Source organism: Anolis carolinensis, chromosome 3 (assembly GCF_035594765.1).
Source record: "Anolis carolinensis isolate JA03-04 chromosome 3, rAnoCar3.1.pri, whole genome shotgun sequence".
NCBI classification, from domain to species: Eukaryota; Metazoa; Chordata; class Lepidosauria; order Squamata; family Dactyloidae; genus Anolis; species Anolis carolinensis.
The window spans coordinates 278,121,542-278,135,573 of NC_085843.1; the positions used below are offsets into that span (position 1 = coordinate 278,121,542).

General features: G+C 41.5%; 1 protein-coding gene across 3 annotated transcripts in view; it reads right to left on the reverse strand.

Moving 5' to 3' along the window:
* Window positions 1–6,988: 6,988 nt before the first annotated feature.
* Window positions 6,989–14,032, reverse strand: part of LOC100556147 (uncharacterized) — a 34,306-nt gene continuing 27,262 nt past the window's right edge. For 2 of the 3 annotated variants that reach the window (XM_062976822.1, XM_062976821.1), the window contains 2 exons: window positions 12,547–12,658; window positions 6,989–9,557 (listed from right to left, as the gene is read on the reverse strand). In XM_062976822.1, coding sequence (XP_062832892.1) covers window positions 9,355–9,557; window positions 12,547–12,658 — 315 coding nt within the window. In that variant the 3' untranslated portion in view covers window positions 6,989–9,354. Of the gene's footprint in view, window positions 9,558–12,546; window positions 12,693–14,032 lie in introns of all 3 variants that reach the window. The other variant, XM_062976823.1, reaches the window with a different exon arrangement.

A 14,032-nucleotide genomic window follows, 5' to 3' on the forward strand; every position in this document is an offset into this window, starting at 1 on the left:
GGTCAAAAAAATTCAAAAACAAGCTAATACAGGAGAAGGTACCCTGTTTCCCTGAAAATAAGACATCCCTGGAAAATAAGACCTAGTAGAGGTTTTGCTGAATTGCTAAATATAAGGCCTCCCCTGAAAGTAAGACCTAGCAACGTTTTTGTTTGGAAGCATGCCTGCCAAACAGAACACCAGAGCATCCAGGATGGGTAAATATATATGTACCACAGATTGTTGTAAATAGAAATAATGGTACAGTAGAGTCTCACTTATCCAACATAAACGGGCTGGCAGAACGTTGGATAAGTGAATATGTTGGATAATAAGAAGAGATTAAGAAAAAGCCTATTAAACATCAAAATAGGTTATGATTTTACAAATTAAGCACCAAAACATCATGTTATACAACAAATTTGACAGAAAAAGTAGTTCAATACACATTAATGCTATGTAGTAATTACTGTATTTACAAATTTAGCACCAAAATATCACAATGCATTGAAAGCATTGACTACAAAAATGCATTGGATAATCCAGAACATTGGATAAATGAGTGTTGGATAAGTGAGACTCTACTGTAGTAACAAGAAATTCTTGATAGGATTCACAGTTTTTCTGGTTATGCTGGTTTGTGATGACAACTACTGGACAGTATATAATAAATGTTCTTTTTTTTGTTCAGTAATAAATGTGAATTCTTCTTCATGGAAAAATAAGACATCCCCTGAAAATAAGACCTAGCGCATCTTTGGGAGCAAAAAATAATATAAGACACTGTCTTATTTTCAGGGAAACACGGTATATAAGTTGAGCATCCCTTATCCAAAAAATTTAGAACCAGAAATGTTTTGGATTCTCCCCCCCCCAACCCCCGATTATGGAATACCTGTATTTGCATATACAGTAGAGTCTCACTTATCTAACATAAATGGGCCGCAGAATGTTGGATAAGCAAATATGTTGGATAATAAGGAGGGATTAAGGAAAAGCCTATTAAACATCAAATTAGGTTATGATTTTACAAATTAAGCGCCCAAACATCATGTTATACAACAAATTTGACAGAAAAAGTAGTTCAATACACAGTAATGCTATGTAGTAATTACTGTATTTACAAATTTAGCACCAAAATATCATGATGTATTGAAAACATTGACTACAAAAATGTGTTGGATAATCCAGAACATTGGATAAGCAAATGTTGGATAAGTGAGACTCTACTGTACATGCATAATAACTCCCCAAACAGTTAAGAATGGAAAACAAAATGTCAGTGGAAGACAAAAGGAAGTTAAAGATTGACTTAAAGCTAATCTTAAAAAATATGGCATCAATACCGTGAACTGGTCCTTGAGCACTTGAACTGGAGGTCAGCTATTCCCAACAGTGCTGTGGAATTCGAAGAGGCACTAATAGAGGACCAAAGGGAGAAACGTGCGAAGAGGAAGGTACATCAAGCAAATTCTTGTCGGGACTGCCTTCCATCTAGAAATTGATGTCGTCATTAGGAAAGACTATGCCGATCCAGAATAGGTCTCCACAGTCACTTACGGACCTACTGCCAAGATTCTATCTCTATTATGGTGATATGTATGCAATTGCATAATAGCCTATCTTGGAGATGAAACACTAATATGAACATGGAATTCATTAATGACTCATGTGCACCTTAAACAGTACATAGTCTGAAGGTATTTTTGTGCACAATAGTTTTGAAAATTGTGTTCAAAAACAAAGTTTGTTTACATTAAACCACCAAATTACATTAATTTCGGTGTTCTTAAACCCAAGAATATGGAAAACACATGCATCCATGATCTCATTTTACCATAAACCAGAACTTTAAAAAGAGTAGTTTTTAGGTGTATCACCTAAAATCCTTAATCTGAGAGCTTTATTCCACCAGAAACGCTTTATTACACCCAAAAAGCCCAGATTATGCTAGTGGATTACGTGTTAAACTCTGGATTTATATTGTTTATAATTTTTTAAATTGTTTTAATGTACTTTTAATTTCTATTTTAATATTTATTTAAGTTTTAAGGCATCAAATCATTACTTGTATGTAAAGCCGCCTTGAGTCCCCTCCGGGGCTTATATTTGGGTCATCTTATACTCGAGAATATATGGTACATTTATTATTTTTCTCTATTATTGTTGCTATTATTACATTTATTTTACTCTATTTTTATTATTAATACATGTATTATTTCACTCTGATATTATTATTATTATTGCATTTATTATTTTACTCTATTTATTATTACTTGTATTATTTTCATGTATTTATTATTATCATTACATGTATTATTTTACTCTATTATTATTAAAAGGATACATAAGCACATTTACATTGAAGAAGATGAGAATAATGATTTGATCAGAGTAGGACAGTCTTATTTTAAATTTGAGCTTTATGTAAATATTCAAAAACATTTAACTTACTGATGCATCAATTAATGTAATCTTATTGGTATCTATTTTTATTTCTGAAATTTACCACCCTAGGCTTATACTGGAGTCAATGTTTTCCCAGGTTTTTTAATGGTAAAATTAGGTGTCTCAGCTAATATTTGGGTCAGCTTATACTCAACTATATACGGTAATTGGCTCTCCATATCCAAAGATTCAATATCTATGGATTCAACTGTACAATGCCTGAAAATATTCCCAAAAAAATTCCATAAAGCAAACCTTAATTTTGCCATTTTATATAAGGGAACCCATTTTACTGCAGTCTATCTGAATCTAAATCCATGCTATATCTAAATCGTAAGAAAACTGGAGAATGGTTAAATAAACTTAATGTATTTTGGAAGAAGCCTTTGAGTGATTTGTAGAAGGTTCAGGGTGTTTTGTTTTCTTACACGAGGCATACTTGGTGGTTTTGGATAAAATATTTATTTAAATATGTTGCATTGTTAGATTTTGTTGTGGTTGTTGTACAGGATGTTATCTCTTTTGCCTAGGAATGTATCTACTTTGTTAAGTGAGGTATACCTGCATTTACAAACAATGGCAAAGGCTGTTGTCTCTGCCCAGTTGCTTCCCCTGGCAAGTAACCACAACTGAGGAGGAGATATCAGGTGCATTTCTATATCCCCATCTGCTGATCTGCCAGATGGATTCACCTGAGTGCATTGCAGCAGCAGCATCAAGAGGAGCAGTCAAACCCAAGTCAGCCTGCAGCTGATCAGAGACAGGGGAACCGTTTTGGGCTTCCCCAAAACCAAAAGTGTTGTTGTACATAGTAGCTAGCAGGTACTTGTTGCACACAAGGGTGCAGGCTTTCCAAAGTGTACTAGATACAGGCTGAGTATCTCTTACCCAAAATGCTTGGGACCAGAAGTGTTTGAGCTTTTGGATTTTTTCTGATATTGGAATTCCTATATTGCAATATGCATAGGTAAAGGTAAAGGTTTTCCCCTGACATTAAGTCCAATTGTGTCCGACTCTGGGACATCATGATATCTCATGATGTATGCAATATTTATTTATTTATTTGCAGTATTTATATTCCACCCTTCTCACCCCGAAGGGGACTCAAGGTGGATCACAATATACATATAATTGGCAAACATTCAATGCCATATACACATAGAACAGAGACAGGCATAGAGGCAATTTAAACTTCTCCAGCTTCCTGAGGGTACGCTCAATTCCGGCCACAGGGGGAGCAGCTGCTTCATCATCCACTGCGACGGCAACTTCCTCATTCCAAACGCTTGCTGGACGATTTTTTTAGGGTGTCGTAAATTAGTTAAATTAGCCTCCCTACATATAAGTGGTACCTAAATTTCCTACTTGATAGATGCAACTATCTTTCGGGTTGCTTAGGTCAGCAACGAGCAGGGGCTATTTATTTATTTTAATGGTGGGGTGCTCATTCCGCCATGGGCTGGCCTCGAACTCATGACCTCTTAGTCACAGTGATTTACTACTAACCAGTCTATGCCACAGCCCGGCCCCTATGCATACATCATGAGATATCATGGAGATAGGTCAGATACCTTTCCCAGTATTATTATTAGAATTAGTATTGTACTAATTGTACTGTATATTGTTTTTTCAAAGGAAACTCAAAGCAGCTTGAGTCTCTTTGTAACTAATAAGATTTGGGTCATTATTTTCTAAAGTATCAACAAACAGGATATTCCCTGTGTGGTTTCCTCCTCTTACTCTGTGCAAGTGTTTTAAGATGGACATACCCTGTCAGGAGTGTGTTAACTGTTTCTTTCTGTATGGCAAAATAAGGTTGAACTGGATGGCTCTTGGAATCTCTTCCAACTCTATGATTATACTTAAATACCCTGGGACTCTTCCACACCACACAATTATAGAGCTGTTTTGGAATGGTTGTCCTGTGATTCTGCAACCAGAGAGCTGAAGCGCATTACCTGACTACAAATCCCAGCACTCCTGAGTTGTCCAAGCATGTCATGCTATCATATTATCTCATTGTACATCATGCTTCAAACTGACCTTCCTTTGCCTTTGTTCCACTAAGCAAGCCCACGCCATCCCAACAAACTTCTCTCTCTGGTTGTGGCTGAGGAAAAGACAAGATACTAGGTGCAACACCTTCTTGCAAATGCTTCTGGGCTGGGCTCCAGAGAGCTTAATGCCGTTACACCAAGGCCAAGCTGACCTGGAATATGCACTATTGATGGACCATACCTCAGGGAAGCTGCCAACTTGGATCAGGGCTGTGCCTGGCTCTCCTTGTACAATCGCCTCCTGCCCTTTGCAAAGAATGTCCCACGCACCAAGAGAAGTAAGCAGCCTGCTCAGACCCATATTCAAGATCTGTCAGTCATATAATTTACATTTGGGGCAAGCTTTCTATTTGTGAGGGTTTTATAGGCTTTAACAAACCATGTTTCTATTGTAGAAATATGTGCCTTGGCCTTGGGCAAACGACACTCTCTCAGCCTCAGAGGAAGGCATGGGAAAACTCCTGCTGAACACATTCTGTCAAAAAACTCTGTGATATGTTTGCCATAGACTGACCAAAGGTCAGAAACAGCATGAAAGAACACAACAGTTTGCTTTCCCCTCTGTACTTCAAGCTCTGCACTCCATCCTGAAAATCAGGAATCCAGTTCAATCATATCTTTCATCTTTAGTGGGAATGCTACAATCCTTACTTCTGATACCACATTGCCCTCTGCTGGAACAGCTTGGCTCTCAACCACCTGCGAGTTCAGGCTTCATTGGAGAATCATTCACAAAATTTTAAAGGCAGCCACAATCTAGAGGTGGCCAAGACACTACAGGTTCAAGGGTATAACTAGACCAAATAATTATAGCAGTTTGATACCACTTATAGAGTCCTGAGATCTGTTCGTTTTTTGTGGTACATATGACATAGCCTTCTCCAGCAGAGAACTTGTGTCTGAATAATTTCACCAAAGAAAGGGTCCCCGATGGCGTAGTGGACTAAAGCCTCGTGACTTGAAGGTTGGGTTGCTGACCTGAAAGCTGCTAGGTTCGAATCCCACCTGGGGAGAGTGCGGATGAGCTCCCTCTATCAGCTCCAGCTCCATGCGGGGACATGGGAGAAGCCTCCCACAAGGATGGTAAAACATCAAAATATCTGGGCATCCCCTGGGCAACGTCCTTGCAGACGGCCAATTCTCTCACTCCAGAAGCGACTCAAGTTGTTCCTGACACGAAAAAAGGAAAAAAACAAAGAAAGAAAGGGAAGCAGACCAGTTTTGAAGTCAAGGTTTAGCCATGGTCCCTATTGAATGATGGAAACCCCCTGGAAGACCTTGGGCAAGTCACACGCTCACAATTAATGAGATGTGAAACTGCATTCATTCGATCATATAGATGAACCCTTAGATCAATGGTTCTCAACCTGGGGTCCCCAGATGTTTTTGGCCTTCAGCTCCCAGAAATCCTAACAGCTGGTAAACTGGCTGGGATTTCTGGGAGCTGTAGGCCAAAAACATCTGGGGACCCCACTGCCTTAGATGGTGGGTTTAAGGGAATCTTTATTACATTTGCAGACGATACAAAACTGGGAGGGGCAGCTAACATTGGAAGATTCAAGCAATTCAAAAGGACCTTAACAAACTACAAAATGAGGCTGAAGCTAATAGACAGAAATTCAACATAAATGTATAACTTTACCTTTATGCCACAAAAGCCAAATGTACACATAGGATGGCTGATACTTGGTTTAGTAGCAGTGTGTGAAAAGGACCTTGGGATTTGTTTTCCTAAATCGAACAAGACCCAACAGTGTGATGTTGCAGCAAAGAAGGCAAATCACAGTTAAGTTTGCATGAGTAGCACCTGAGTTTCCATGATAAAGAAATTAATAGTCCCACTATATTTTGCCATAGTTGAGTTTCAAATGGAATACTGCATTCAGTTCTAAGCAGTATATTTTACGAAGAATATGGACAGAGCAGGTTCAGAGAAGGGCAACAAGGATAGAGAACAAAACATGAAGAAAGCTTGAAAGTTGTTGGCTATTAGGAATTATGGGAGTTGAAGTCCAAAACACCTGGAGGGCTGAAGTTTGCCCATGCTTGCTCTAGCTGGATTTCCTGCATTGAGGAGATTGGATTAGATGGGCTACAGCAGTGGTTCCCAACCTGTGGGTCCCTAGATGTTTTGTCCTTCAACCCCCAGAAATCTTAACAGTTGGCTGGGACCCACAGGTTGGGAACCGCTGAACTATAGGAACCTTTCCAACAATATAATGCTGAAGGCAAAAGGGGAAAGCAGACAAACTATGTTTTAAAACATCTGAAAAAAATGGGGCAAAACAAAGGACTACTTGGTCCTGTCGCTGTCAAATCAGGATGAGCACTGATTTCAGTTTTATTTCAGTCTTACCCATATTTCAGTATCCTAACAGTTACCTGACAAAGCTATGTGTTTCCATACCCAACTCAACCATCTATTTCTTTTCAAAGAATGAAACCAAGTTGTCAGTTCAGCCCAGGTTTTCTTTCAGTCTGAATAAATGCCTCTTTCACCCAGATTTTGTGGGGTGTGGGTTTATTTTTTTCTGTCATATTTACATACACCAAGCCCGTTGGAAAAATGCACCATTGCCACTACCCCCAACAGTGAAAACTAAAAGTAATAATTTAAAAAACAGAAATTCAAGAAATGGGATGGGAGAAATGATTGATAAAATCATGAGCTGACATCTTCAAATACGGTGGGCTTCTTCCAATTGGTGTTTTACACTGCATGGTGCCATACAACCCCGTTTCTGTCTTGTGACTCAAGTCATTTTTATCCACTTGATGAATATGAAGTCGAGCCATTTTAAAGGCCTGCTTTAGACAATGATGTTAGCAGCAAACACAGCCTAATCCACAAAGAGTCTGCCTATATACAACTGGCATCATGTGTGTAAACAGAACCATGTGGCACAATGGTAATGCATGGAACATATCCTCTATGTGCCACTGTTGTCATATCAAGAGGTGTCTAAGTAGCTCATCTCTCTTTCCACTCATCCAGAGAAGGAATAGTGTGGCTCTCCAAATGTCAATGGACTGCATCTCCCAGCATTCCTCCCTATGTCGGCTAGAGCTGTTGAGAGGTACAGTCCAAGAAGACCTGGAAGGTCATTTAATCCTTCCCCTATAGAAGTATCCCTGCCAAATTGGGAGGTATGTATGGGAGGTATGTATGGGAGGATCCCACATCTTAACCCATTTTAGGGTTGGCTACTGTGATGAGTTTGAAGAAGTTATGGCTCTGATGGCAACAACTTGTGTCTATAGATGTACGTGGAAGCCTCAGTTGAGTATGAGGACGTGGTCACCTTCAATAGTGAAAGATTGTGTTTGCATGCACAGGTTCCTCAAATGGTGGTGAGACGCTTCCAAAATCTCTGAGAATGGAGATAGCTTGCTGTAAGAACAATGAATGGGTTTGGAAAGGTTAATTCTTCAAGCCAATTCCTACCCATCAGCCTACTCTAACCATCTCAGTCACAAAACCCACAGGAGAGCCAGAGAGCAATTTATGTAGCGACCTTTCGGAGAAAAAGATGGCTCAAAGCAGCCTTCCCCAACTGGTGGCTTCTAGCTGTGTTGGGACTGGAACTTCCAGACTCCCCCAGGTGGCCAAGCCCAACACAACTAGAGAACATCAGATTGCGGAAGATTATACTAAAGCAAATTATGAACCATGACTAGTTCCCAGCAGGCTTGGCCAGTATAGTCAATGATGAATTCTGCTGGGAGTTGGATTCCGGGCTTAAAGATATGGAAAACAAGGTGATTCCTGACTGCAACCTATGGAAACAGGCAGCGGCACAGCTTCCTTGTTCCTAGTGAGCATCCCACTGAGCATTTGGTGCTTAGATGAGGCATCAGATTGGTTGCTTTTATGACCCAGAACCACACTGGAGTTAATTTGGTTATTTGTACAATTGCCAGGAAATATTTAAACCAGGACCAATCTCAATGAATCCATCTGAAGCAAACAGTCATGACATAGTTTCCCAAGTTCTGCTCTTCTAGATGTTTTGGACTTCATCTCCCAGAATCCCTGATCATTGCCCCAGGCACCTGAGGCTTCCTGGAGTTGAAGACCAAAGCATCTGGAAGGCCTAGTTTGGAAATCACTATTCTAAGGCTATCCCTTATACCTGAGGTCAACTACCAACCATTTTTCCCTATGACATTGGGGTTGTCAATATAACTCACGATGGTTAAATGGCCATGCCAGTGGATTGGTGACTCCACTCTGAGTTTCAGTCAGAACTCCAAAGGGACTACCCAAGGTGGTGAAGCTATTCTGGGGATAGGGTTTGTTACCCCTTTAGACTAAAATCCAGAGTAGTTTACTGCTCCATTGACACTGGAGCCCCAAGATGCCCACTTGGGTCACAACAAGAAGTACAGGAGATTGAGGATAGGTTTAAGGGTCGGATAGAAATCATGTGGGCCTTCTGATGCTACTGGACAGCAAGTACTAACACGTCTTACTCTGCATTGCCCAAGATAAGGAATGCTGGGAGCTGCATCCAACATCTGCAGGACTATATCATTCTCACCCATACTGGGGAGGATGTAAGGAGGACACAAACCCTCTTACAGGCTCAGGAAAGGGGTGAGTGGCTTACCCCAAGGCAGGTTGGGCTGTCAGCTTCAGCTAGCATGGCCATTAAAAGGGCAACTGGTTTGAGGAAGGGTGGAGCAGAGTAGCATTCATGGGCCTCATTGACCTACAGCTGAGGCAGAGAGCAATTCACAGGTGTGAGGCTGGTCAAGCAACCTCCAATCTAGGTCCCTTTCCAGAGTCCACAAACAGCAGCTCGGTGGGCCCCATAGGGGCAAGACAATGAGTGACGCTGTGGAGGGTATGAAACAGCAGACCCTACTCTTAGAGGGCAGCGCTGAACCAGGGAAGTGGCAAGAACAAAGCATATCTGGCCAGGTGGAGTGTGGAAGTCAGAACCAGCTGCCTGGTTGGGTCTGGCTCTTCTTTTGCTGAATCTCTTGCCTGCCTCCCATCCCACCAGGAGATGAGCAACGTGGCACCAGGATCCAGCCGGGAAGGGTCCACAGCACTAGTCAGATTGACACCTGCATGAGAAACAACAGAAGGAGGGGAGTCACACCCAACAGGGCTCTTGATATAAATCCACAGAAAGAGACCCATCTGTATTCCATTGACTGGATCAGGGCATGCTGTTATTAATTCACCACGCATCCAACTCTGAGCAGCATTTATTGCTTTTCTAGGAGTGCATCCACACTGAACAGTCACGCTACTTTGATGCCACTTTAATAAATGGCACAGCAGGTTAAACCACTGAGCTGCTGAACGTGCTTGCCGAAAGATCAGCAGTTCGAATCCGGTGAGCAAAATGAGCTCCCGCTGTTAGGCCCAGCTTCTGCCAACCTAACATGCAAATGTGAGTAGATCAATAGGTACCACTCCAGCGGGAAGGTAACAATGCTCCATGCAGTCTTGCCGGCCACATGACCTAGGCGTTGTCTACGGTCAACTCCGGCTCTTCAGCTTAGAAATGGAGATGAGCACCAACCCCCAGAGTCGGACACGACTAGACTTAATGTCAGGGGAAAACCTTCAACTTTACCTAATTCTGGATATATTTCACCAGGTTTTCTGAGGCAAGGAGTACTTAGAGGTAGTTTTGCTGGTTCTTTTCTCTGAAATAGAGCCTAAAGCACCTGGGATTTGATGGTGGTCTCCCATCCACTAACCGACCATGGCTGCTTGGCTTCTAAGATTACACAGGTTCTGGTGCCTTTAAGGCATTAAGGTGACACAGATGCCATCCTGAAATATTTTGTATTTTCTGCTGCTTCAGAGATTAGAGCATAAAACAATGGGTTGAAAGTAAAAGAAAGAATTGATTATCTCAGGAGGCAGTGGACTTTCCATCATTGGGAGTCTTTAAGCAGAGATTGGATAGACATGCATTAGCTGTAAATTCTGGCATGGCAGATGGCATGGCAGACTCACTCAAGGTTCCTTCCAGCCCTATGATTCCATAAAAGCAGCAGCTTGGAAGAAGCGGATGGGTTGTTAGAAGCAGACAACCCGTCTCCCCCTCCATTTGGCTTTGCTATCCTGCTGAAGTACAGCAGACTCTAAGGAGGCTCAAACTGTGGCTGAACAGAATCTGAAGGGTTCAGAAGATTGCCAGCTGCAACCCTTCTTCCATCAGTACTTCAGGCATTTCCAAAAGATGCCTAATCGAAAACTAAAGTAATTTATGCAGACAGTGAGAAAGGAAGAGCTTGTGGCAGGAAGTTATTTCTAGCCCTCAGTTAGGAACATTCATGCAGGCTCCTCCAAGGCCATTCAGGTATAAAGTACACGGATCTAAGAGCACTCTCTTCAACTCTAGCACATGCTTTAAAAATAGGTAGATCTGTTTCAGTAGTGCTAAAGAACAGAAGATTTCTTAGCTAAGTGTTTTGCCAGCTGTCATGTGTATAAGTTGACCTATTTATGTATTGACAGAATGGTTTCTGAACTACCATCACTTGTGAGCAAAGAACAGAACCACAAATATGTCATGACTCTCCCATCAGGAAAGGGTCTTTAAATTCGATGATCTGTGAGATAGAATGAAGGGATTTGTTTTCAAATACACACATGGAGGGAGCATTCTGATAAAGGGGGCCTCCCTTGGCTTTAGTTTGAAATTTAGAGGAGCTTTCCAAGCTGCTGACACTTACCCTTGAAAAAGGGTTTAGTAGCTTGGATAGTTCAGAATAAAACTTCAAGTGGATTCACTCATACACACACATTTAGAATCATAGAATCCTAGAGCTGGAAAAGACCTCGTGAGCCATCCAGCCCAACCCCATTCTGCCAAGAAGCAGGAAAATCACATTCAAAGCACCCTCAACAGATGGCCATCCAGCCTCCAAAAAAAAACTCCAAAAAAAGGAGCCTCCACCACACACTGGGGCAGAAAGTTCCACTGCTGAACAGCTCTCACAGGTAGGAAGTTCTTCCTAATTTTTAGGTTCCTAATTTGAGAGAAGTTGTTTAAGCAAAAGTTACTTGTAACATTAGACAGCCATCTTATATCCTTGATATTCATTTTGGACATTCTGGTACAACGAGACCCTGGTATCCATTGGGAGTTGGTTCCAGGACCCCTCAACCAAATAGATATCAAAAATTAAGGGATGTTCAGGTCCCGTTATATAATAAAATTGTGTCCCTTATATATGGTGAACTATGTAAACATATGCCGGGGGAGCCTAAAGAACTATGGGATGTTATTTTGGATGCTTAAAAATATTTTTGAGTCATGTTTGGTTGAATCCAGGGATGCAGAACCATGGATACAGAATCCAAGGCTACAGCAGGCTGCCTTTGTTGAATCCACCTTTCCTTTAGTTGTTGATTTATATCTCTTTCTAGGTGCCATTCAGCTGACAGCCTGGGAAATGCTTAGGGTCCACAAAATAGCCTTATGGGGGACCTCATGCAACCTTGTAATAGGGAGAAGATGCCACTTAGTGGGAGAATGAACAGTGTTACTGCTATTGGTTTTTGCAACTAACACTGAGCATCCAATCAGGAGTAACCAAACCTAAGGCATAAGGAGAGAGTTTAATGTTGTAATTTGATCTTTTTTATTTGTTGCTCAACCTTTTTGCAATCAAAAGCTTACCAGGAACTCTTAATGGATCGGAGTGTCTGATAGTGTTCTTAAAGGAAGAACAAAACAGTTCATCATCACAACTAAGAGTTATCAGGGGAACCTGCCCCTTGTATTCAGGTCATGTTATGTGATAATTTGTTCCATATTACAACAAGGAAAATTGCCATTGGGTGTCTTTTGGTCAAACCTGAAGCAGCCACTGTGCCACAAAAGCATCAAGGAAATGATTTAAAAAACACAGACATGTGTGCACACATGAGAGAAGGCTTTAAAAATGAAAAGAGTGAACATGCCCAGGAGAAGAAACAATGCTAAGCAATTTGTCTTCTCCCTAAAGAATTCTATCTCCAGTTTCTCAAACTCTCGGCCAATTACTGGAATCTTAAAGGCCACAACCAGAAGGGAGCATTAGTTCTCACCTGGGTGAGTGCACATTTCACGTTCTTCCGAAGGCACCTCCAACCAACCAGACTCTTCATGAGCTGCATTCTTCTCGAGATGCTCGTGGTGACAGGTGTCCAGTGGGTGGTTCTATGAGATATGCATATGAAAGTCCTACCATAACCTGGTGAGGAAGGAGAAGGGGCCTGTCAGGTCAAGGAGTACAGCATGGGAGAGGCTGGGCAGGCAAAGGAGGAGGACGGGAGAATGCATCTGAATGGGGGCCCTGAACTGACCTCCATGCTCCCTAGATATGTTATTGAGGAGGAGGTTCTAGTGAATATGTGTGTGTGTGTGTGTGTGCACCAACTCCCCCTAAAAACAACATTGGGTGCATCTATACTGTTTGACACCATTTAAAGTGCCATGGTTGAATGCTATGAAATACTGGAAGTTGTAGTTTGGTGAGACACTACCACTCTTTGGGTAGAGACTGCTATCAACAATGTAAAACTACAACTCCCATAATTCAATAGCATTCAGACATGGCAGTAAGAATCGCAACATTGGAATAACACTGAACTGAAGAGTTTGCATTTGAACTTTCTTCAGCAAGTTCAACCTTGAAGGTTGTGTGTGTCTGCTCGTTTCAGACCCACAAAGAGCTTCTGAAAATGAAATCTGCATTGGCACAAGTAACCCTTAGGAAGCCAGGCAGAGGAACTGAGTAGGCAGTGAAGAAATTGACTCTGCATCCATTTCAGCCAGGCCAGCAAGAGATAAAAATCAGAAGAAACCACATGAAGGATAAAACTGCTTAGGACTGTGGTTCTAGAACTAGCCTTTCCACTCTGGATGCAGGAATAGGCAGGCATGGGAGTATGCATGAGGAACTGGGGAGTTTGGTTGAACTTTGGGGTGGTAAGAATGACTAAGCCATGGGCAAAGCCCAGTTTACATAGCATTCTTTTCAACCCAGTCACTGGCAAACACCTTAAGTATCAGGAGAAACCAAGCCTCCGACTTTTCTCCTCCTTACCTGACTTTACTAGAAAACTTCTAGAGTTCTTTCCCAAAGACAAGAACACAGAAGAGTTTCTAATTATTAGAAAAGAATTCCCATGTTCTGGAATTTTGAGGTGGGTGTGTAGTGGTTGTGCCACCTTTGCTAAACCCTTGTGCCAGCAGGGCTGCTGACTGACAGGTCAGTGGTTCTAATTCGGGGAGAGTGGATGAGTTCCTTCTGTCAGCTCTAGCTCCCCATGCAGGGACATGAAAGAAGCCTCCCACGAGGATGCTAAAACATCAAACATCCGGACATTCTGTGGGCAATATCCTTGAAGACAGCCAATTCTCTCACACCAGAAGTGACTTGCAGTTTGTCAAGTCACTTCTGAATTTTTTTAAAAAAATATTTTAATGTTTTATGGCTTTAGTGGCATAAATTGTTTTTTAAAAAAATATTTGTCTTCTAATGTTTTCATATTACTTCAATTAGCATTGCTTTATATTTATTGCTAGCTG